The sequence below is a fragment of the Nomascus leucogenys genome, chromosome 23, assembly GCF_006542625.1.
Source record: "Nomascus leucogenys isolate Asia chromosome 23, Asia_NLE_v1, whole genome shotgun sequence".
In the NCBI taxonomy this organism is placed as follows: Eukaryota; Metazoa; Chordata; class Mammalia; order Primates; family Hylobatidae; genus Nomascus; species Nomascus leucogenys.
The window spans coordinates 13,061,049-13,085,583 of record NC_044403.1 but is presented as its reverse complement, the minus strand read 5'-3'; the positions used below and the strand labels follow the sequence as shown (position 1 = coordinate 13,085,583).

Below are 24,535 nucleotides of genomic sequence, written 5' to 3'. Positions count from 1 at the left end.
TTTCTTTTTTTTTTTTTTTTTTGAGACGGGGTCTCACTAGTCGCCCAGGCTGGAGTGCAGTGGCGCGATCTCGGCTCACTGCAAGCTCCACCTCCCAGGTTCACACCATTTTCTTGCCTCAGCTTCCCGAGTAGCTGGGACTACAGGCGCCCGCTACCATGCCTGGCTAATTTTTTGTATTTTTAGTAGAGATGGGATTTCACCATGTTAGCCAGGATGGTCTCGATCTCCTGACCTCGTGATCCGCCCCCTCGGCCTCCCAAAGTGTTGGAATTACAGGCGTGAGCCACCGCGCCCAGCCACTGATCATTTCTTTTTTGTGGGTGTGTGACAGCTCAGGACCTTGTATATTAAATTTACTATATCTTTGATCATATACATTTATCTTAGAGAGAGTGAAATTTCCAAAGTACAAACACTGTGTGTTTTATTTCTTAATCTTCCTGTTTTATTTCTTGTTCTTTGAAGTTGAGCAAAATGCCTGGCACACTATATGTTGGCCTTAGAGCTCACAGAGCACTTAGTATTTTTGAGCATCAGCATCTGTCCCTATTCCAGCTCCATCTCTGTTGTTCTTATTAAGTTTTTCCTCATAAAGTTGAAATGAATTAGAAATTTGTTTTTATTGAGTTTTGAAAAGTCAAGCATTTTGTGTGTGTGTGTGTGTGTGTGTGTGTGTGTGTGTATGTACATGAAAGAAAATCAGACAGATTGACCATCTTTGACGATAACTCAAAGGGATAAATAGACATAGTTAACAGATAAAAAAACAACAGGCGAAACCAGAATATTTCATATCTTGACCAGATTATAAGCACCCTTAGGATAATAGCAAGGTGATAACTCACTTTGTTCATGGTGTATTGAAGTATCTTTCTTAGTAGACACTCCCATTTCACCCCCTCTTATCACCTGTTCTGAAATACATGCTGGGAAGTTGACAAACAAGATTCTGGTAATTTGGAGAAGACAGTGGTTCAAATAAAGGAGAAAATTTCTTTGTATTTCTAGGAAAACTGAAAATATTCAGTAGATAAGCAAAATGTTCAATCTAATGTTGCTTTTATAGTTACAGGTATTCTAAAGAAACCCATATTAATCCATCAGAAAATTCAACATCAAGTTTATCAACCTGTTTAATTAATCAAACCTTATCATTCAATGGAACATCACCTGAGATAGTAGAAAAAGGTAAGAATTAATGGTGACAGTAAAACAAATTCTAGATTGATAGATTTAATCACATCTATAAAGTTTGTGATATTCTTTAGCAAAATTGATTTAAGAACAAATAGGAAGAACGTTTATCCCTTACATACAGACAAAATCATACTGTTAATATATACAGTCGATTCTTAAACAACACAGGTTTGAACTGCACGTGTTCACTTTATATGCAGCTTTTGTCCAACCAAACAAAAGGAGAAACCCACCACCCATGTGGAGGTCTGACTTCTATAGGCGGTTTCCACAGGGCAAATGAGAGGACTTAAGTCTGCATAAATTTGTATACATATGAGCTGTCCTAGAACAAATCTCCTAGTGTACAAATGGATTATTGTATACAGAGGGCATTTAGAAGTAGATAAGACAAAAGAACAAATTTAGTAGGAAATTTGCAAAGAACATACACATTTAAAATAAAAAGGCAGAAAGTGGTAGAAATATGTGAATAATATAACTTTCTCTTTATAAAGATACAAAATGTTATAGCATTTGAAGACTTTGTAACTATTTTAACACAATAATATAATTATAATTTTAACTCCAAAATTTAATAAAAATAAATGAAGTGGAGGAAAAAAATGATTTCAAGTTTTCTGTATTGCTGGGAGAGTATAAATTTGAAAATCTTTCTGGAGATTAATTTTCAGTATATATTAAAGAACAAAAATATACTTGCCTACTTTCTTGATTAATCTTAAGGAAATCATCAGTAATGTTCATGAGGACATTTCATAATCACAGCCATGACATCCGTGTTTAACAGAATAAAAATAAAAGTATTTTGTAACGACAAAAGAAGAGATTGTTTAACCAAATTAGGAAACTATTATTCAACACACTACTATGCCAGTAATTAAAATTTTAATATAGAAGAACTCTTAACAACATGGGGAAATTGTGACAATATAGTGATAATTGTATATGCACCTTAAAAATAACCTGGATTTTTAAATATGTAATGTACATAATGAATATTATGCATATTTTGTGCACTAAAAATGCAGAAGATCTAGAATAACATTTGCAATGATCTTCTGTGTGTAGTGTAATTATAGAAAATTTTTACTTGTTTTCTTTGTGCCCTTCCTTATTTTCAAACTTTGTAAAGTGAATATGAATCACTTGTAATTAGGAAAGAAACAAACAAAAAATGGAAAAATGAAGGATTTAAAGTAGTTAAATTTCTAATAGGAATGTTAAAATTAATGTTTAAAGTAAAACACTTTCTTGTCTTGATAGATTGTGTAAAGGAATCTGGGTCACACATGTGGATCTATGTCTTCATGGGGAATATGCTTCGTGGTATAGGGGAAACCCCCATAGTACCATTGGGGATTTCATACATTGATGATTTTGCAAAAGAAGGACATTCTTCCTTGTATGTAGGTAACGTACAGAATATATTAAATTTCATGATTACATTCCCTGGATCTACCCTTGAAATAATAATGTCATTAGTTTTTTCTTTTACCTATTAGAAAAATATTTGCAGAAGTGTATTGTGTAATATGACTTTTAAAAACATGTTAAATGAAAACCAAGTATTTGTGACATCTGATTAAATTGTTTTGTAATACTTACAGGTAGTTTGAATGCAATAGGAATGATTGGTCCAGTCATTGGCTTTGCACTGGGATCTCTGTTTGCTAAAATGTACGTGGATATTGGATATGTAGATCTGAGTAAGTACAATCAGAACAAGGTACAATGATAGTGTCTTTTAAGTGCAGGACACCATTCTTCCAAAGAATTAAATTCAGTCTTTCAATAGTTCTTTGTTTACTATTTTTCTTTTTTTTTTTTATTATACTTTAGGTTTTAGGGTACATGTGCACAATGTGCAGGTTTGTTACATATGAATCCATGTGCCATGTTGATTTCCTGCACCCATTAACTCGTCATTTAGCATTAGGATATCTCCTCATGCTATCCCTCCCCCCTCCCCCCACCTGTTTACTATTTTTCAAGAGTTACAAGTAGGAAATAAATCCATTAATAGTCAGAATAAAAAAGAAATTTAGCTCCTATTTATACTTCGCTTTTACAACTAAGTGTAAAAAGAGATTTTTAACAAATTTATTTTAGATTACTTGATCCAAAATAACCAAACTTGAAGTGTCCCTTTCCCAAAACTGACTGGCCAAGTCAAGTAAATGTTATTTTTCAGTTGATGGTGACTTGGATGTTGATGTGTAGAACTCAGATGTTGATGTTTGCTTTGCGAAAGCCTCCTTGTGGCTGCTGCATTGACTTAACGGCGGGGGTGGGTTAAGAGAGGCCACAGTTCACTTTGGTTGTGGTCATTTTTCCTGGTTCTCACTGAGGGCTTGGCCTATGGGAACATTTAATGAGTGCTTATAGAACAAATGAATGAAGGAGAGGATGCATAAATAAAATTTATGACTTTTGTCTTTACTCTCAGAGCATGCTTTATTTCTCCTTTCATAGAAGAATGAGAGTCAATGCTGTAATATCTGCCTCGACTTCAGGCCCTCCTTCCTACAGATATACCTTCACCATATCCATATTTATCTTTTGTTAACCCATACTTATGAAAAAGTATTTATCTTTAGCTAATATTAGTAGATCCAGCTGGGGTTTAGCTTTCCTCCTTCTGCCTCTCCTCCATCTGCACCCTCTCTTTTCCTCAGCAAACACACTCAAGTCTCTCCCATCTATGTACACGTATACATTTTTATATCCCCAAACAACTTTCCAATTGATTAACTGTTTCTCAATTTATCTTCAAAGCCAAGTACCTAGAAAAACATCATCTAACATAAATGTCTCACCTTCTCACCTCCCATGTACTTCTCATCCACTATAATCTGCTTTACACTAATAAAACACAAATCAATTTCTATGTAATTTACTAATTGTAATGGATATTTTTCTATAATTTGTTTTAGTGGATGGTTCTACTACTTGTTCCATTTTTTTCTTCTTAGATTTTTTTTTAAATAAGTACCTAAAACTCAACCTGTCAAAAGCTGGTCTCATCGTCTGATTTCCAAACCCACTTTGTTTCCTGTATTCCCTCTCTTGATGAATATCTGTACCTTAATTCAATGACTGACTGAATTACTATGCCCTGTAATCTCACACTTCTCTTTATTTAAAATTGGAAAAACTTTTCTCTCTTTTTTATTTTTATAGTTCTCAAAGTCTCTTTCAACATGTGACTTTTCTCATGTAACCCTTACTTCATCATTTCCATTGGTCTCAAATTCGGTGCTTCTATTAATCATCAAGAGCATGACTTTATTGTAGCCCTTCTCACAACAATCCGTAAATATTTGCCTACCTACCCACCATCTCTTTGAGGACATGACAGAATTGTGTCTGTGTTAGCATATAATAACTCATCAGGGTTTGTGAATAAACAAATATGATTTTCTGTCTCTTGAGGACTTAAATAGATCACTCCAAAGAGACCAAAGGATTCATTCCAAGATAGAATAGCCATTATTGTAGGCCAACAAACCATAAAGTGTTTTCTATTATAAAACTAAAGCAAGTACCTGATGATATGTTTTATATCTTCCATGTTAGACATGTGGCTTAGTGTAGCTACACATTATGTACACTATTTTTACTCATTTGCTCTACTTTAATCATTGCTTTTAACACTGAGTACAAAATAAGTGTTGAAGGTCTTTAGGATAGTAGTTTTGTAGCCTCTCTACTCAGAAATAAGCACACCATTTTAGAATTCATGGTGATTCAACTTCTACCCCTGACTGTTCAGACCTTATCACATCTTCTCTTATTCTGTGAGAAGCATGAAGTGAACTTATGATAAAGTATACTTCGGTAAATTTTAATTCCTACAGGAGCCAAAGACATAACATAAATGAGTAAAGAGTATCAAGGGCAGGAAATTAGGGTATGATGGTTAGAACGGGGAGAGTTGTTGCTGGTGCACTACTCTCCCCATATACCCCGAAACTCATGTGCTCCCCAGCTCTGGTCTATACTTTTCATACAGAATTTTGGGACCAGCATTAATAAGTTTCTGATTGGTTTTCCGGAGAATCCAGGAACCAAGATTTTAATGTAGAATTTTCCAATTTTTAAGATTGTGTGTGAGCCACAGGAAACACTAGCAGGACATATCTAGCTTGGTTATGACCTTTAGTTCCTATATATAGACCAGTGAAAGAACCAAAAACAGTCATCAAAATTACATTTCTGACAGGTGATAAACACTTAGCATGTATAATGGAGTTACTGATTTAACTAGTCATTTCCTGAAGTCTGCCTGAGTTGTTGATTATGAAACAATATGATCACATAAATCAATTTTAAAACCAGATCAGTCCATACTAGAAAATAATATATTTCTAAATAGTTTTAAATCAATATTTTTTCATGTCAATGATTTTTCTTATAGATAAGAGTAATGGCATCAGTTAAGTTTGCTACAAACTTCTATGGTGTGTGTGTTTCTGTGTGTGTACACTTTCTTAATTTTTATTATTTTTATTTTACTGAGATAAGAACAATTAAAATGGATTCTACCTCCCAAAAATACAATTGAACCTTGAACAGCACAGGTTTGAACTGTGCAGGTCCACTTATACATAGTTTTTTTGGTAAATGTATTGGAAACATTTTTCGAGATTTGTGACGACATGAAAAACCTTGCAGATAAACTAGGCAGCTTAGAAATGTAGAAAAAGTTAAGTTAAAATTAGTTATATTGTGAATATATAAAATATATGTAAATATTATTTTATAATTTACTACAATAAAATATGCACAAATCTCTTATTAAAAGTTAAAATTTGTTAAACTTTACACAGAGAAACTCTTATAGACCTTACACGATGCCATTCCCAGTCACAGTATTAAATCATAAGTGCATAAAATTAACTGTAGTGCCTACTTCACTGCTGTAAAAATTCTGTAACCATCTCCTGTTGCTATTGCAGTAAGCTCAAGTGTTGAGAGTATTTATTTAAAATGCCACGTGTCATTCATCATCTCCATGTGAGTAGTTTTCATCACTCTCCAGTAAGTGATGAATCACAGTAAAAAGTGAACCCTTGTGTTTTCTGTGTATTTTTCATCCTGTTTAGTGCTGTAACATCAACCTTAAGTAACACTGTGTGAGCCATGTGAAGTACCACTAGTGATGCTGGAAGTGCTCCCAGAAGCAAAGAAAAGTCATCACATTATAAGAAAAAGTTGAATTGTTTAATATATACTGTAGAAGAGCTCTGCAGCTGGCCACTGTTTCAATATAAATGTATGCAGTACAAGGACCATTGTAAAACAAAAACAAAAACCCACACTCACAGAAAAATGGATCAACATGAAGCCTCACTGCAGCTACAACATTGGGCACATAAACCTGTCCTTTTAGTGAAATAGCTTTTTATATCATATTGAAAATTCAACTTTTATGTAGATGCAAGATTGCTATCAGAAAGGCATACCTGTAGACTCGAAACGTGATTTAAGAAAACATGAAGACATTACATGACAACTTGAAGCAAAAGGAAAGTGAATGATTTAAAGCTGGAGAACTTCATGCCACTAATGGATAATTTGAAAATTTTCGAAAGAGGTTTGCCTCAAAAAAGTGTCCATATAACAGGAGAAGCAGCTTCTGCCACTTAGGAGATAACAGAAAAGTTCTAAATGGCATAAAGAAAGTCATTGAGGAGAAAGGACATCTACCTGAGCAGGTTTTTAATCAGATGAAAGTGCCCTATTCTGAAAAAAAAAATACCACAAAGTACACTTACTAATAAGGAAGATAAGTGAGCCCCAGTATTTAAGGCAGGAAGGGATAGGCTAACTCTGATGTTCTGTGCAAATGCAGTGGGGTTTATGATCAGAACTGTTCTTACCTATACAACTGCTAATCCCTAAGCCTTGAAGGGGAAATAATAAAAAACAGTTGTTAGTCTTTTGGTTGTAGGAAAAGAAGGCCTGAACAATAACTTTTTTTCTGAAAAGTTATGACAGTTTCCTTCCATGCTTTGTTCCTGAAGACAGGAAGTACCTTGACAGGAAGGGTTGACCTTTTAAAGTCCTTTTGATAATTCGCAATGCTCTTGGTCATCCAGAACCTCATGAGTTGAATACTGAAGGTGCTGAAGTGGTCTGCTTTATCCCAAACTCAATGTCTCTAATTCACCCTCTAGATGTGGGGTCCTAAGGACATTTAAGGCTCATTATAGATGTTACCCTATAGAAAGGATTGTAAATACTGTGGAAGAGAACCCCAATAGAGAGAACATTATAAAAGTCTGAAAGGATTACACCATTGAAGTTGCCATCATTGTTAATGTAAAAAGCCACAAAAGCCATCTAACAGGAAACAAATTTCTACTGGAGAAAACTGTCCAAATGTTGTGCATAGCTTCATGGAAATCATAACCATTCAAGAAAATTATGAAGAGATTGTGGATATGGCCAAAAAAAAAGGTGTGGAGTGAAGAATTTCAAGACATGAATCTTGGAGACATTCAAGAGGTAACAGGCACATCAGAGGAATCAACAGAAGACAACTTGATGGAGATAAGTGCTTTTGAACCAATGTCAGATGATGAAGACATAGAAGAAGCAGTGACAGAAACAAATTGACATCAGACAGTCTGGCAGAAGCGTTCTGATTATTCAAGACTGTTTTGATGTATTCTACAACATGGAAGCTTCTGTAATGTGGGCACTGAAATGAAAGCAAACAGTGGAAGAAGGATTGGTATCATATAGAAACATTTTTAGAGAAATGATAAAGCAACAGAGTCAAATAGAAATTACGATGTTATTTCTGTAAAGCCACACTGTGTGTACCTGCCTTTCCTGTAGAAATTATGATGTATTTCTGTAAAGCCACACTGTGTGTACCTGCCTTTCCTGTCTTTCTTTTTACTTCCTCCACTGCCTCTGCCTCTACTACCCTAGAGAAAGCAAGAACAATGCCTCCCCTTCCTCCTCCTCCACCTATTCAATGTGAAGAGATAAGGATGAAAAGCTTTATGATGACCCACTTCCACTTAATGAATAGTAAACACATTTCCTTGTGATTTTCTAAACGTCATTTTCTCCTGCTTACTTTATAGAAAGAATACAGTTTATAATACATACAGCATGCAAAATATATATTGACTGTTTATGCTATTGGTAAGAATTCTGGCCAACTGTTAGTGCTAAAAAAGCACTTGATAAAATTCAACATCCCTTCATAGTAAAAGTCCTCAAAAATCTGGGGATAGAAGGAACATACCTACCCAAATATACCTACAGATTCAAGTTAAGTTTTTGGGGAACCAAAAGTTATACACAGATTGTCAACTGTGTTGGGGGGTCAGCCACCCTAAATCCCATGTTATTCAAAGGTCAACTGTACAATACAGTATTGTTAACTACAGGCACAATGTTGTACAGCAGATCTCTAGAGCTTACTCATCTTGTATAAATGAAACTTTTTATACCCATTGACTGGGAACTCCCTATTTCTCCTTTCCCGCAACCACTGGAAATCACCATTCTACTTTCTGCTTTCATGAGTTTGACTCTTTGGTATGACTCACATAAATGTAGTCACTCAGTATTTGTTCTTCTGTGACTGGCTTATTTCACTTAGCACAATGTTGGCAAAGTTCATCCATGTTATCACATATTGCAGGATGTCCTTTCTGTTTAAGGGTGAATAGTATTCCATTATATGTATATATCACATTTTCTTTATTTATTCATCTCTCTGTAGATATTAGGTTGTTTTCACATTTAGACTGTTGTGAAGAGTGCTGCAATGAACATGCAAATGCAAATATCTCTGTGAGATCCTGATTTCGATTATTTGGGATATACACCTAGAAGTGAGATTGCTCCATCATATGGTAGTTCTATATTTAATTTTTTGAGGAAACTTCATACAATTTTTTTATACCGGCTGCACGATTTTGCATTCTACCAACAGTGTATAAGTGTTCAAATATCTCCACATCTATGCCAACACTTTTCTCATTCTTTATTTTTGATAATAGCCATCCTAATGGGTGTATGGTGATATGTAATTGTGCTTTTGACTTGCACTATTATGATAATAAGTGATGTTGGATACCTTTTCCTATACCTGTTGTTCATTTCTATATCTTCTTTGGAGAAATTTCTATTCAGGTCTTTCACCTATTTTTAAAACAGGCAATTATTTTTTTGCTATGGAGTTGTAGGAATGTTTTGTACATTTTAGAAATTAACACCTTATCACATATATGCTTTATGGATATTTTCTCTTATTCCATATGTTGCCTTTTCAATCTGTTGATTATTTCTTTTGCTGGGCAGAAGCTTTTTAGTTTGACCAGTTCCATTTGTCTAATTTTGCTTTTATTGCCTGTGCTTTTGGTGGTACATCCATGAAATTATTGTCAAGACAAATGTAATGAAATTCTTTAAGTTTTATTCTAAGAATTTTATAGTTTCTAGTTTTAAATTTTAGTCTTCAACATAGTCTGAGTTTATTTTTTCAGTATATATAAGATAAGGGCATAACATCATTTTCTTGTATGTGAATATCCAGTTTTCTCAACACCATTTATCAGAGAAACAGTTATTTCACTATCGTGGACCCTTGTCAAAGATCAGATGACTGTATACACACAGATTTCTCTGGGCTCTGTATTCCATTCTATTGGTCTATATATCTATCTTTATGCCAGTACTGTAATGTATTAATTACTTTAGCTTTAACATATATTTGTAATCAGGAAGTGTGAGCCATCACCTTTGTTCTTTCTCAAGGTTGCTTTGGCTATTTGAGGTCATTTGTTGGTTTTATATGAATTTGAATCTGTGGATGTATTTGGGTAGGTATGTTCCTTCTATTCCCAGATTTTTGAGGGCTTTTATTATGAAGGGATGTTGAATTTTATCAAGCGCTTTTTTAGCATCAATTGAAATGATCATATGATTTTTACCTTTCATCTGTTTATATAATGTATCAGATTTATTGATTTGCATATGTTGAACTAACCTTGGATCCCAGGATAAATCCCACTTGGTCATGATGAAGGATCATTCTAATATATTGTTGAATTTGGTTTGTCACTATTTTGTTGAGGATATTTGCATCGATATTCATCAGAGAAATTGGCCTGTAGTTTTCTTTTTTTGATGTGTGTTTGTTTGATTTTGGTATCGGGGTAATATTGGCCTCACAGAATGAGTTTGGAAATATTCCCTACTCCTCCATTTTTTGGAATGGTTTAAATAGTATTGGCATTAATTATTTCAGTCTCTTTGTTAAATTATCTGATAGTTTCTGAATTCCTTCTCTATGTTATCTAGAATTTCTGTGAGTTTCTTCAGAACAGCTATGTTGAATTCTCTGTTTGAAGATTACATATGTCTGTTTCACCAGGATTGTTCCCTGGTGCCTTATTTAATTTGTTTGGTAAGGTCATGTTTTCCTGGCTCATCTTAGTGCTTATGTTATTCATCAATGTCTGGGCATTGATGACTTAGGCATTTATTGTAGTCTTTGTTGTCCAGGTTTGTTTTTACCCATCCTTCTTTACTAGGCTTTTTAGGTATATGAAGGGACTTTGGCCACAACCTCAATAATACTGTGGTTTTTACAGTCTTAGAGAGGTACTGCCTTGGTGGCCTTGGAAAGTATATGGAAGAATTCTCTGGATTATTAGGCAGAGACTCTTGTTCTTTTCCCCTACTTTCTCCAAAGCAAATGTAGTCTTGCTCTTTCTGTGCTGAGCTGCCAGGAACTGGGGGTTCACTGATGCAAGCAAGCATCCCTGTGGCCCCCCCACCACTGAGACTGTCCTGGGTAAGACCTGAAGCCAGCACAGCACTGGGTCTTGCCCAAGGTCCGCTGTAACCACTATCGGAAGCCAGCACAGCACTGGGTCTTGCCCAAGGCCCTCTTTAACTACTGTCGGGCTACCATCTATGTTAACTCAAGCTGAAGGGTTCTACAAGCAGTAGTTGGCCAAGCCAGCCAGGTTTGTGCCCTTCCCTTCAATGCAGTGAGTTCCCCTAGGCCTCAGGCTGGCCTACAAATGCTGTCTGAGAGCCAAGGATTGGAGCAAAAAACCTTAGCAATTTACCTATAATAGATATTCTATTCTACTGTGGCTACACTGGCACCCAAACCACAGCACAAAGTTCTTCTTGCTCTTCTCTCCCCTTGCCACAGGCAGAGGAGCTTCTCCCTGTGTCCACCGCCACCACAGGCCCAAGGAAGATTCTGCCAGGCCACCACCCATGTTCAATTAAAGCTCTAGGGCTCTTCAGTCAGTTTATTATGAATGCTGCCAGGTCTCAGAGACTCATCCTTCAGGGCAGTGGGTCTCTTAGTCCAGGACTAGGCTATTGGACAGCATTTCTAGACTTGCCTCTGGCCCAGGGCAGGTCTAGAAATGCTTTCTAAGAGCTTTTGCCCAAGGTCTGCTGTAACCACTATCCCTGGACTCAGGGACCCCAAAAGCCTTCTTGTTGCTCTGTTCTACTGTAGCTGAGCTGGTAGCTAAGGTGCAAGACAAAGTCGCCTTTATTTTTCTACCACTTCTCTTAAACAGAAGGAGTCTTTCACCATAACCACCACAGCTGGGATTGTGCTTGGTCACACCTGAAGTCAGCAAATCTCAGAGCCCAAGGCCCGCAGTGCATTACTTTGGTACCACTGCTGGTTATTTAGGGCCTGAGGGCCCTTTAGTCAACTGATGATAAATGCTGCCAGGAGTGGGTCCTTCCCTTCAAGGCAGTGGATTCCTTTTTGGCCCAGGATGTGCCTAGAAATGTTGTCCATGAGTTAGGGCCTCAAAACTCTGCCTGGTGCCCTATTTTACTGTGGCTGAGCTGGTATTAGAAAAAATATTTTGCAATCTATGCATTAGAAAAAAAGAATCACCTCTCCAACTCTTCATGGACTGGCCTTATTGTAAGAGAAAACCTTCATCAATCAGCCCAGCCGTATCTTCTTGGGCCTCTCAAATTTTCATGGTCGTCCAAACTTCTATCTTTGTCTTAGGATCCGCCAGGCATCTAGAGTATGCAGGATCTTTTCAGCACCTTTACACATTTGAGACCGAAGACAGTCCTTAGTCAACTCTTAGGAAAGTTTGAATATTGGGCATGCTGTGCAACTCTTTCCCTTCCCATGGAGAATTTGGAAGCTGAGATTTCTTACCTCATCACTGCTTAAATCTAGGGGCAGGAAGAACTTGGCAAGTGCCCATGTGCTAGTTTAAATAATCATTTTTGTGTTCTTTGTAGCACCCAGGGGCCAAGTGTATGTCTAACCTAAAGACAAGGAGGACAAAATACCTTTCCTTAATAGAACTCAGAAAAGATGAAATGTTATATATGTGGTCCAAATCTTTGCTTCTCCATGGAGTAGCTAAGAGCTGGGATGTTGTTTTTGTTTTTGTTTGTTTTTGCCTGCTCACTCTGCACTAACCTAGGGGGCAGGATCTGTGATAAATGTCCACATACTGGCTCATCTTTATTCTCGGTAGTTCCCAGGTGTCTGGCATATGCTGGGTCCTGTCAGTACTTCGAGACAGATGAGATAGAAGCCAATCCATTGGGTAGCACTTGGAAAGGTTGAAATGTTGAGTGTGCAGTCCAACCCTTTCTCTCCCCAAGGATGAGCTGGGACCATTTTTTAAAATTTTATTTTACTTTAAGTTCCAGGATACATGTGCAGAATGTACAGGTTTGTTACATAGGTAAACATGTGCAATGGTGGTTTGCTGCACCTATCAACCCATCACCTAGGTATTAAGCCCCACATGCATTAGCTATTTGTCCTGATGTTCTCCCTCCTTCTGCCCCCATGACAGGCCCCAGTGTGTGTTGTTTCCCTCTTTGTGTTTATGTCTTCTCAGTGTTCAGCTCCTACTTATAAGTGAGAACATGCAATGTTTGATTTTCTGTTCCTGTGTTAGTTTGCTGAGGATAATGGCTTTCAGCTTCATACATGTCCCTGCAAAGGACATTATCTCCTTCCTTTTTATGGCTGCATAGTATTCCATGGTGTACATGTACCACATTTTCTTTATACAGTTTATCATTGATGGGTATTTGGGTTGGTTCCATGATTTTGCTATTGTGAATAATGCTGCAATAAACATACATGTGTATGTATCTTTATAATAGAATGATTTATATTCCTTTGGGTATATACCCAGTAAAGGGGTTGCTGGATCAAATGGCATTTCTGGTTCTAGATCGTTGAGGAATTGCCACATGTTTTTTGTTTTTTTCTTTTTCTCTCACACATTCACTCTCTGTTAAGCCAGAGGGAAGAGCTGTGTCAAGTGTTCACATGCCAGTTTAAACTGCTAGTTTTTCCCAGTTGTGTGGTATAATACTGAGGAGGAGAATGGCAAGAGGATGTCTCCAATTATCTTACTGGTTTTTGTGTATCTGGTTTTGTACTTTCCTGTTGTATAGCAGTCTCTCAGTTAGTTTCTGTATTTCTCACAAATGAAATTGATCTGAATATTACTGTTGAATCAGTATGCTCATGGAGAAAAAGGTATCTAGTGCTTCCTATTCTGGTATCTTGCTGATATCTCATGGATGCATTCCTATTACTTAAACTGTATATTTTCTACCTACTAAAATAACTCATTTACCCTTGAGATTTAGCATTTACACATTACTCTTATACATACTTTAAGGGAAATATAGTTGAAATAAAATGGTTAAATGATTTCTAACATTTAGAGTCCAATATTTCTGGGTTACTCTTAAACTCAGATTTTCATTTTGCATAGTTTTTCATCTTCTGTGCTGTCTGGATAATTGCAAATGCAGGTTCTGGGTAGTTAGGGTGGTGTGGATGGAAGCTCCTTTATTGTCTCTAAGTATTTTTTGCCAGCTGCTTAAATTTTATTACTGATGCTTTCTTGACCTCATCAGATGATTCCAACATTTTCAGACAACAGTGAGGATTCATATTTCTTCCATGAATAGTTATTAAATGGTCTCAGGAGTTAAATGTCCAATGATGGCAGCTGTCCAGTCACGAAATCTGAAAAGCCACCAAGTGCACACAAGATCAGGCAATGTGAACAGTGTCATGACTGATTCCTGGACAATAGCAATTGCAAGATGTCATCAACCTAGTTTCAGAGATAAGAAAATATGAACAGAAGAAAATAGTGTTTTAGAATTGAAAGTAAACATTTGGTTTACTTTCTTCATCTGTGGAGGACTGCAATCATTATCATTATTTCCCAGAACCTGCTGTATTTCAGAACGATTTTTGACTGGTTTCTTCTGTTTCTCCTAGGCACTATCAGAATAACTCCTAAAGACTCTCGTTGGGTTGGAGCTTGGTGGCTTGGTTTCCTTGTGTCTGGACTATTTTCCATTATTTCTTCCATACCATTTTTTTTCTTGCCCCAAAATCCAAATAAACCACAAAAAGAAAGAAAAATTTCACTATCTTTGCATGTGCTGAAAACAAATGATGATAGAAATCAAACAGCTAATTTGACCAACCAAGGAAAAAATGTTACAAAAAATGTGACTGGTAAGTATTTAACATTCATTGTCAACTTGGAATTGTTAATCTCAATGAAACGGAAAAGTGAGTAAAAAAAAAAAAATAAAGCATACTCAAATCATCTAGAGTTAGCTTTCTTCTCTGCTAAATTTAGCTGAATTATTTTTTCTAAAACTCCTATGAAAATCAACAAATATGTCTTGAGTACATAAAAAGGGGAAGAGGATTAGGTTTCTGCTCTTTAGAAGAGAAAAACCAATCGAAGGCTACAAACATCTGCTGCTTATAAGCTGAAGAGTACATATTCATTTTAATATAGTATAAACTGTGAGGGTTTAAAGGATTATAATATTTCATTCATTTATTTATTTAACAAATGATACCAGCCATCATACTATTCCCTGGTAATAGAACATTGCCTTTATTTTTTGAGAACCTAGTGGATGATATTAAGAAGTATATAGATCACTGTAATAAAGTATCTTAAGTACTATGATAGGTTATATTTAACTATTCTCAGATGTAGAGATGAAATAAGGAGAAGGAAGTCAGGAGAGGAGTCGGTCTAGGTAATTAGAGTAAGATTATTTTTCTTGGTAATTAAAATTATATCTCATTAAATTAATTTATATATATATGAATTAAAATGTTATATATATACATATATAATCTTACCTAAGTGTTCAAAAATGAAGTGAAAAGCAACATCAGTAATTAAGATATTTGGAGTCAATAATGTGAATTAGGATTCTTTGCCACTTGATAGTGGTGCCTCTTTTGAATATAAGCCATATGGGCTAATGGAGAAGCATGAGAAGCAGTAATCAAGAGAATGATCTGGCAGGCGTCAGAGCAAGATATATCAAATGGTAAGGTATTGACAGCAGTTTTCAGATTAGGGAGAAATGGTGAAGTAGTAAAACCTGAAGCAGTGCAACCAACACCTAAACCCTTGGCACTTTTTAAAGTTTTCATTGAAGTAAACTTATAAACTTTCCAAAGTAACCCATGTTCTTTCTCTCATCAGTTCTTTCACGTACCTTTTGTTGTTGTTGTTGTTGTTGTTGTTGTTATTTTCTCCTCTCCACCACACTAACCCAAGAGCAATGGGATGGATGCTGGAGCCTCATGAGAGTAGATTGCTCAATTTCAGCTGTGTTGGTAGCTTGAAATTGTCCATGGTAGGAGAATTTACCATAATGTATTACCATGGAAATTGAAAAATATCACAAATCGGGTTTGTTTCCCAATGAATCTGTTGTTAAACGTTTACCAGCACATCATTGATAAGTTTTTGTAGTTTAACATGCATACTAAAAATAGCGTTTCAAGGATTTTTATTTTGTCTATGCTATGTTTCTACTTTAATCAAATCCATAACTATCGATGAATTTTATTATTATTATTATTTTTTTTTTTTTGAGACAGAGTCTCTCGCTCTGTCACCTAGGCTGAAGTGCAGTGGCGCGATCTCGGCTCACTGCAATCTCCGCCTCCCAGGTTCAAGCAATTCTCCTGCCTCAGTCTCCTGAGTAGCTGGGACTACAGGCACACGCCGCCATGCCCAGCTAATTTTTTGTATTTAGTAGAGACGGGGTTTCACCGTGTTGGCCAGGCTGCTCTGGAACTCCTGAGCTGAGACAATCCACCTGCCTCGGCCTCCCAAAGTGCTGGGATTACAGGCATGAGCCACCACGCCCGGCCAATTAATGGATTTTCTAAACCTATAAGGACCAGGGTTGACTGTGACCCAAAAAGAATAAAGAAGATAATAAGGTGCAAAAAAGGGGGCAACTGTAAACATTTTCTATATTATGAACTGTTTTTTTTGTTTTAAGGGTAGTGACATGAATAGTAAAGCGAATTTTAATTAGGTGCCCATTAGGAATGGTTAAAATACTAACTACCTATAGTCAGAAAAAAAAATTAGATTTATTCTATATATTCTTGAGTAGAACTAAGACTAGTTGATTAGAAAGCAAAGAAAATACCAGTTCATTACAAAGACAACACATAAACAATGAGAACTGTTCAAAAGTTGAGCAAATTGCTCTCAAGTAGCGTAATGTCACTTGAATGGTTTATTGATCCATTTTTTTTAATGGATCAACATTATAGTGAGTTATGATTGTATAGATGTTCAGTTTAGATGACATCTGAGTTCCTATTTACCTCAAAAATTTAACAATTTGGTTAATTCACATGTTCCATTTATTTTGAGCAAAGGTCACGACTCTTAGAAAGCCTCACGAATCATTTGTAACTTTAAGTCTTATGTAACTTATATTTACAAAATTTAGATATTAATATATATTTTATTATTGAAATATGTTTTTATAATTCTGTAGGTTTTTTCCAGTCTTTGAAAAGCATCCTTACCAATCCTCTGTATGTTATATTTCTGCTTTTGACATTGTTACAAGTAAGCAGCTTTATTGGTTCTTTTACTTACGTCTTTAAATATATGGAGCAACAGTATGGTCAGTCTGCATCTCAGGCTAACTTTTTGTTGGGTAAGACATATTTTTTACCTGTTTGCTTGATAAATGAAACACTATTGAGTACTTGTGTTCCAAGTCACATTTTATTATGAAGGTGATTTTATATTTTACTAAATGTAATCTTATTATGTCTCAAATTTCTCTATCTTGTGATATCATCGTTGTTCTGCATTTGAAGTTGCATCTCATGTTAGGTGAATTTAATTCTATAGGTGAAATTCTAAAGAAAAAAATTGCTTGTGAATAAAAGATTTAGACGTGGTATCTGCATAATTGGATCTTATAATATAGTACTGAGATCCTGAGACAAACCCTTTTATAGTATAACCATTATAATCCTATAATTCATGGACTGAAATAAGCCCTCAGCTACTTACAAAAGACATAATATTAATGTTTTCAGAAGGAGAATCAATTTAAATACATTACAAAATATGCATGATTCAAAACAAATATCATATTTTAGAGAGGTTTATTTTGCTACAATCCCTATTTTCAAAGTCATATTGAGACCTTCTCATTAAGGAAAGGTTATCTTGTATCCCTTTTCCCACAACTCCAGTATTGTAGAAACCTTGTAGAAATTTGATAAGTATTTGATGAGTTAAACAATGTATCAAATGGTATGTATCTAGGTCATATGTACATAGGAAAGTAATAATTAGAAAATGAATGTACTGAAGCACTGGAACAGGCTTCTGGATGATCTCCCTGTTGAACTGACAGATTTAAACTTAAAAGATTCAGTTTTGACTCCCAATAACCTGGCTTGAATTTTTTGTTAGAGGAATCTTCACCTTTAATAACACAGGACTGTGAAATGGAAAAAATGTAACAGGGATCAGTCATTTTTAATCCTGTATGTAGACATTTTTATCATATCACGGTATATATGTCTTTTATGAATAATAAAGAGATATTAATTCAAGAATTTAATTCTAAAGCCTTGGGCAAAATTGGAGTGAGTTATTGAGGATTGAAACTCTGTTTTGAGAGATGTAAAGGAGTTTTTAGATGGTAGGATAGAAATCTCAGAGGAAGAAAGATTTTGTTTGTTGTTGTTGATTGCCAGAAAAAAAGAAAGCTCCTCATAGAAATAACCTTTTTAGACACATAAATATTCTTAGCCACTGCCTTTCGCTTGTGAGGAAGCCAAGCCCTCATAATTGGCCAAAATAAATTATTTTTGTCTCTCATGTGGGTATACTTGTCCCTTACGTCCACCCTAGTGTGCCACCCTTCTCTCTTTTTTTTTTTTTTTTAAGATGGAGTCTCGCTCTGTTGCCCAGGCTGGAGTGCAGTGGTGTGATCTCGGCTCACTGCAAGCTCCGCCTCCCAGGTTCACCACCCTTCTCTTAAAGAAATAAGAATGGGTGAATTTGGTTGATATACACTGTGTTTTGTATATAAAGACATATCAGAAAAACCATATTCGTATAATTATAGCTTTTTTCTCTTCTTTTATTTCCAGGAACCATAACCATTCCTATGATTGCAACTGGAATGCTTTTAGGAGGATATATCATTAAAAAATTCAAATTGCCTTTAGTTGGAATTGCCAAATTTTCATTTCTTACTTCGATAATATCCTTCTTGTTTCAACTTCTATATTTCCCTCTAATCTGTGAAAGCAAATCAGTTGCCGGCCTAACCTTGACCTATGATGGGTTTGTATATATTGCTATATAAATTGGGTAACATGTTAACCATCGAATTAAAAGATTATGTGCAAGTAAAATAAGGTAGAAAACAATTGTAATTAAACTTTATTTTAACTGAGAGAAATTTCAATTTTCAAATTATTAAAATGTCCATTTCCTAAGACAATAAAAATTTGTTTTATTCCTTAAGGAAAAGCAACATAGGTTGAAATAATAATACCTATAATTTCTGGGTAATTAAAATGCGTGGTAGACACTTTTACCCCAATTTTATAGATGGGAAAGTGAGATTTAGAGAAACACACACACTATATGGCTAGCAGTGTTAAGACACAAATTTGAGGTATTAGAGGTATCAGATGTCATTAAATAAAATTATTCATAATGTATTTTCTAAATTGTCAATCTACTTATTTTTAATTTAAATTCTATATTCATTTGAAGATATTTTATAAATCCTTAATAATTATCATATCTTTACAAAACAAATAACTTAAAATCTTCAAGCTTAAACATTATACAAATAACATTTTATTTGTCATAATATAAAATTATATCTTATAATTTATAACTATATTATAAAGTAAATCAGTATAAACAATATTATAGTTTTATTCAGAAAATATGCAGAGATTTTTTATCCTTTTTCAACTAATTCTATTATTCTTGATTTTTTATTCCTCAGAGGTTCGGTTTTAACTACATTGAAATCTTTTTTTATGTAGTTAAAATATAGATTGTAAAATTCAACAATGTTAACTAATATGCATAGATTCAGAGGGTTTTAAAGTGAGCTCAGAGGAACCTTAATCTAATGCCATTACCTCCCTGAAGAGAAACTGAGTCTCAGAAAAATGAATTTACTTATATAATGTAAAGTTTCATTGATAGAATGATAAAGACCTCTTGTCTAAGTCTTCTTATCTGACCTCTTTTATTTCTTTTTTAAGTTTTACTTATTCTAGGTCATAAGTCATGTCTTGGTAAAGAAGGAGAGTTAAAAGTCAATAAGCATTACAAAAATTGCCATTTTGACATCAGCAAATCAAATTTCTCTATCTAGTTAAAGGAAAACCTTTCTCTTATTTCTCTTCTCTTTTCCTCTTCTCTTCCTCCTCCTCTATTTCCCCTCTCCTTATCCCCTTGTCTCCCTCTTCTGCTCCTTCTCTACTTCCTCTTTCTCTTTTTTTGATATATTTCTATCATATATTTTCAGAAATAATTCAGTGGCATCTCATGTAGATGTACCACTTTCTTATTGCAACTCAGAGTGCAATTGTGATGAAAGTCAGTGGGAACCAGTCTGTGGGAACAATGGAATAACTTACCTGTCACCTTGTCTAGCAGGATGCAAATCCTCAAGTGGTATTAAAAAGCATACAGTGAGTATTAGTTTTTGCATTTTCTCCTCTCCTTAATCAAAGTCACAGATTTGATTTAATAATTACTTATCAAATCTTCCTATAACTAAGGTCTCCAATAAAAAGATAAAACAAAAAGATTCCAGTATTATCTGTCCTCGTGATAGCTGTGAAGTATAAACAAAGCTTCATATAAAACTCTGCTTAGGACACAATCAGACTTCTCTGTTACTTGAATTCTAATTAGATATTACCCACTTTTTTTCTTGAGATTTTAAGAATATTGTGCACATGTACCCTAAAACCTAAAGTATAATAATAAAATAAATAAATAAATAAATAAATAAATAAATGAAAGAATATGACCTGTTAGAATTTGAATGCATTTAGGGTCTCTAAGAAGCATCTCATTTGACTAAAGCACATGATTTTTATTATTTGGAATTACTTTACCCTTCGGAAGTTAGGGGAAAGTTCAGAGTTAGCCTGTAGTCAGCACTACCTGCTTTACAGGAACAACAATCTATTTGCATTTTAATATATACATCCTGATAAGTTTAGCTAGGGACTCACTGTGGCCTTGGACTTTCCAAGAAATGAGTCAAGGCTTCATGTTCAGTTGAATTCCCTATTCTTGATTTCCTATTTTGATGTTCCCAAAGCTGGCACTTCTTTTACTCAGTATAATTTAGTATCCTACTCACTGATTGCCAACATGTCCATTGGAAATTCCATTTCTTTCTTAACTCAAAGGCTTTTTTTTTTTTTCCATGTGACACATATCCTGTTTTTCCCAATATCCTGGGTAACTCCCAATGATTGGAAATTAGGTATGCTGTTCCCCATACCTACAATCAATTCAAAATCTCACAAGTTGCATAACTATTTTTCAGGCCCTTTCCCTATTACCAACATTAGCAATATAGTCAGCTGCGATTATGACTCTCTACCACACTCTTCCATGCTTCAATTCTAAACATTTTCTATCTTTCCCTTGCCCAATATCCTACCAATGTATTATTAAACGGCATGGAGAAATTTGAAGAATAAAGCATCCTAGTTTCCTTGAAGATAGGCTACAACTTTAATAAACTTGCACATTTGTGGCCCAAAGATTATACTTAAAAGCCCACATCTCATATTCATCGGCTATAGTATCTTTCAGTAAGGGTACCCCATTTAATCCCTGGTCCTGTGTTATCCAGTAGTGAAGACCTGAAAGAGACATGATATTAGTATCCTAAAGAGAGCTCTGTCTGCATGGAGACATCATCTTAATATTGGCAATGGCTATACCATGTGGGGGCTACTGCAAATTTCCTTTACTAAATCCTCAGTAAAATTGTTAAAATAATGCTCTCTGTTTCAAAGTTGGGTTTCATTGGCCAATGTGCTTGCTCCATAAAAGATTCCTCCATATTATTCCTATTGAAAAAAATAAAAGGAGAAAAGGAATCTTTCTTGAACGATACAAGTATGGATTTAAATTCTTTTTTTTTTTTTTTTTTGGAGATGGGAGTCTCGCCCGGTCACCCAGGCTGGAGTGCAATGGCATAGTCTCGGCTCACTGCAACCTCCACCTCCTGGGTTCAAGCAATTCTCCTGCCTCAGCCTCTCAAGTAGCTGGGATTACAGGTGCACACCACCAAACCCGGCTATTTTTTTTTTATCTTTAGTAGAGACGGGGTTTCACCTTGTTGACCAGACTGGTCTCAAACTCCTGACCTCGTGACCCACCTGCCTCAGCCTCCCAAAGTGCTGGGATTACAGGTGCGAGTGACCACGCCTGGCCAATTCTTTTACAAGTTCTCCTTCAGTAAATAGTCTTTAGCAGTAGTAGGTTCAAGATAAACTTCAATCTTTAGCCTAGAATCAGAGCAGAATTTATTAAAGCCACCTAACCACATACACTGCCTGCCTGATGAAATCTCTAAAATCACTTGTTCCTAATATTCCTCTTCTGTATTCTAACCATTAGCCAGCACATTCTTTTGTGTTAAACCTTTCTGGTAATAATATACTATATCTTATCAGCTGTCATTATGGTCCTGAATGTTGCTTTTGCCTGCTTAAATAGAATTCTGGCATCCCTGCCTGGGTCTATTTCCCCTGCACTCTGTCCCATTTTCATGAGTGGCTAGATTTTGTCCCTTTTCAAACTGCTATATTTTCTGGATTCTTTTGGTAGTTTTTTCCCAGAATAAGTCCCTAATACTTAGAACCTGCCAAAGAGAGTAAGAATGTGTATTTTGGAAAGAAAATGTGGGTGGAAGAGAAATATTTTAAATAATGTATATTAACGAAAAAGTTATATACAGAATTTCATACACTAATTTCTTAAATTCCTAAATTCAGGGAGCTATTTTGCCTTTCACTATTAAGCAACTATATTTTTATAACATTTTTTAAACTGTAAGTATTTCAGTTTGAGACTTCTTTAAATATAATGGAATGTATTCATAGCCCTGTTGTATTTGGCAAATGTATTTGTTAATATTTCAAAAACTATTTTTAGGTGTTTTATAACTGTAGTTGTGTGGAAGTAACTGGTCTCCAGAACAGAAATTACTCAGCACACTTGGGTGAATGCCCAAGAGATAATGCTTGTACAAGGAAATTTTTCATCTATGTTGCAATTCAAGTCATAAACTCTTTGTTCTCTGCAACAGGAGGTACTGCATTTATCTTGTTGACTGTGAAGTAAGTATGATGCTGTAAAACATTGTCATGTATATTAGACTAAAACACACCTAATGATAGGCATATTTTTCTGTATTTTGAGCTCAAATTCATATTTTGTCAATTTTTAATTCCTTGAGAGTGCATTTTCTTAGAATTACTTTTATCTTTCAATGCCATCATTAATAATTTTTGTCTCTAATACTTCCATTGTCAAATCTAGGCTCTATACTTTCTTCTCTTTAATAAAAATCTTAAGGCACACACTGATTGACAATTGCCTTGATTGTAGCAGAATCTTTGTGTGATTGTAAAAGAACTTTTAATTTTGAGTTGCGTTGCATCCTAATGAGCCAGTTAGAGTAAATTATCTGTTGATTTCATTGAAAGAAAACATTTAGCAACCAGGTATAAATATAAACTTCAATTTGTAATGAAATTCTAATGTTTTCAGTTCACCCACAGCATGGCTTTTGACCTGGTATCTCATGATACCCTTGTAGGGCATAAGAAAAATATGTGTAAATAATTCATTCCTTTTTTCACTTATTAGACAGTTATTTAGACAGGATATGATGTTCGATGAAGAATATTTCCTAGTAAGTAAAACCAATAAGGTACCTGTTATCTCACAGCTTAGAAAATGACAAGACTGATGCGAGACAAATAAGTATAAAAATAAACACATAATTACAACTTGCTGTTTATCTTAATAAGGAAAAAGACTGCCAATTAAAGGAATAAAAAGAGAAACTAAACTTAGGATTAAAGTAAGGGGATGTGAGGGGAAAGACTCCCAGAGTACATCTCAAAAGAAGTGACATTATATCTAAGGATGTAAAGAAAAAGCCAAATGAAGGGCTTTCAGGGAGAAGGTCTAGGTGCTGTTTCCTTAAGACAGGAAAGAGCTAGAATTTTTGAGGAATGAAAAGAAGCCAGTTTATTGGAACACACTGAGTGAGAGGGGTATGGCAGATGATGTTTGGAGAGTTAGGCGGGAAGCAGATAATGTGTGCCCTACTGGCCAAAATAAGCACTCAATCATCTAAAACGGGAAACATGGAAAGACATGCATGTAGATCTTAAAAATATACATGATAAGTAGAGTGACCTGGGGTAACACCTGATTGTACTTTTAAAACCTACTAGTTGATCGTAAGTTCATGGCCAGCCAACAGCATGACATGGTAGAAAAAAAAAAGCAACCAACAATGTGTTTTAACTTTTGTTAACATGAATATAAACCTGTAAACTAAATCAGTTTACAGTTGTTAAATTTTCACCCTGCCTGCAAATTTTATTAAATTTCGTACCGTAAATATTCCACAAGCATAGCTTCATCTTAATATAAAATGTCAATTCAGAAGGAGAAGCCTATATTTCCAAAGCACAGATTCATTAACTTATAAAAATTCACTTCAGAATTTCATACTAGTTTACATCTCAACATGTTTTAGCTTCTTAATTGAAACCTTTTCATGAGAAAAGGAGAGTTTTAAAAACACTGTTCCATCCTTGATGATAGTTATATTTTATCTGAATAAAAAGTGATTAAATCAACATTACCACTTATCAAAGCATTTATTAATTGCTCACCTGCCTTTGATTTCCTTT

The 24,535-nt window shown here is 35.0% G+C and overlaps 1 protein-coding gene across 3 annotated transcripts in view; it reads left to right on the top strand.

The window, feature by feature from the left end:
- The window catches only part of SLCO1B3 (solute carrier organic anion transporter family member 1B3), a 196,804-nt gene that overhangs the window by 38,438 nt on the left and 133,831 nt on the right, over positions 1-24,535 (top strand). For all 3 annotated transcript variants that reach the window (XM_030804741.1, XM_030804742.1, XM_003265581.4), the window contains 8 exons: positions 1,070-1,191; positions 2,467-2,613; positions 2,811-2,909; positions 14,504-14,746; positions 17,068-17,232; positions 18,692-18,887; positions 20,098-20,263; positions 22,758-22,942. In XM_030804741.1, the coding sequence (XP_030660601.1) occupies positions 1,070-1,191; positions 2,467-2,613; positions 2,811-2,909; positions 14,504-14,746; positions 17,068-17,232; positions 18,692-18,887; positions 20,098-20,263; positions 22,758-22,942 (1,323 nt within the window). The remainder of the gene's footprint in view (positions 1-1,069; positions 1,192-2,466; positions 2,614-2,810; positions 2,910-14,503; positions 14,747-17,067; positions 17,233-18,691; positions 18,888-20,097; positions 20,264-22,757; positions 22,943-24,535) is intronic.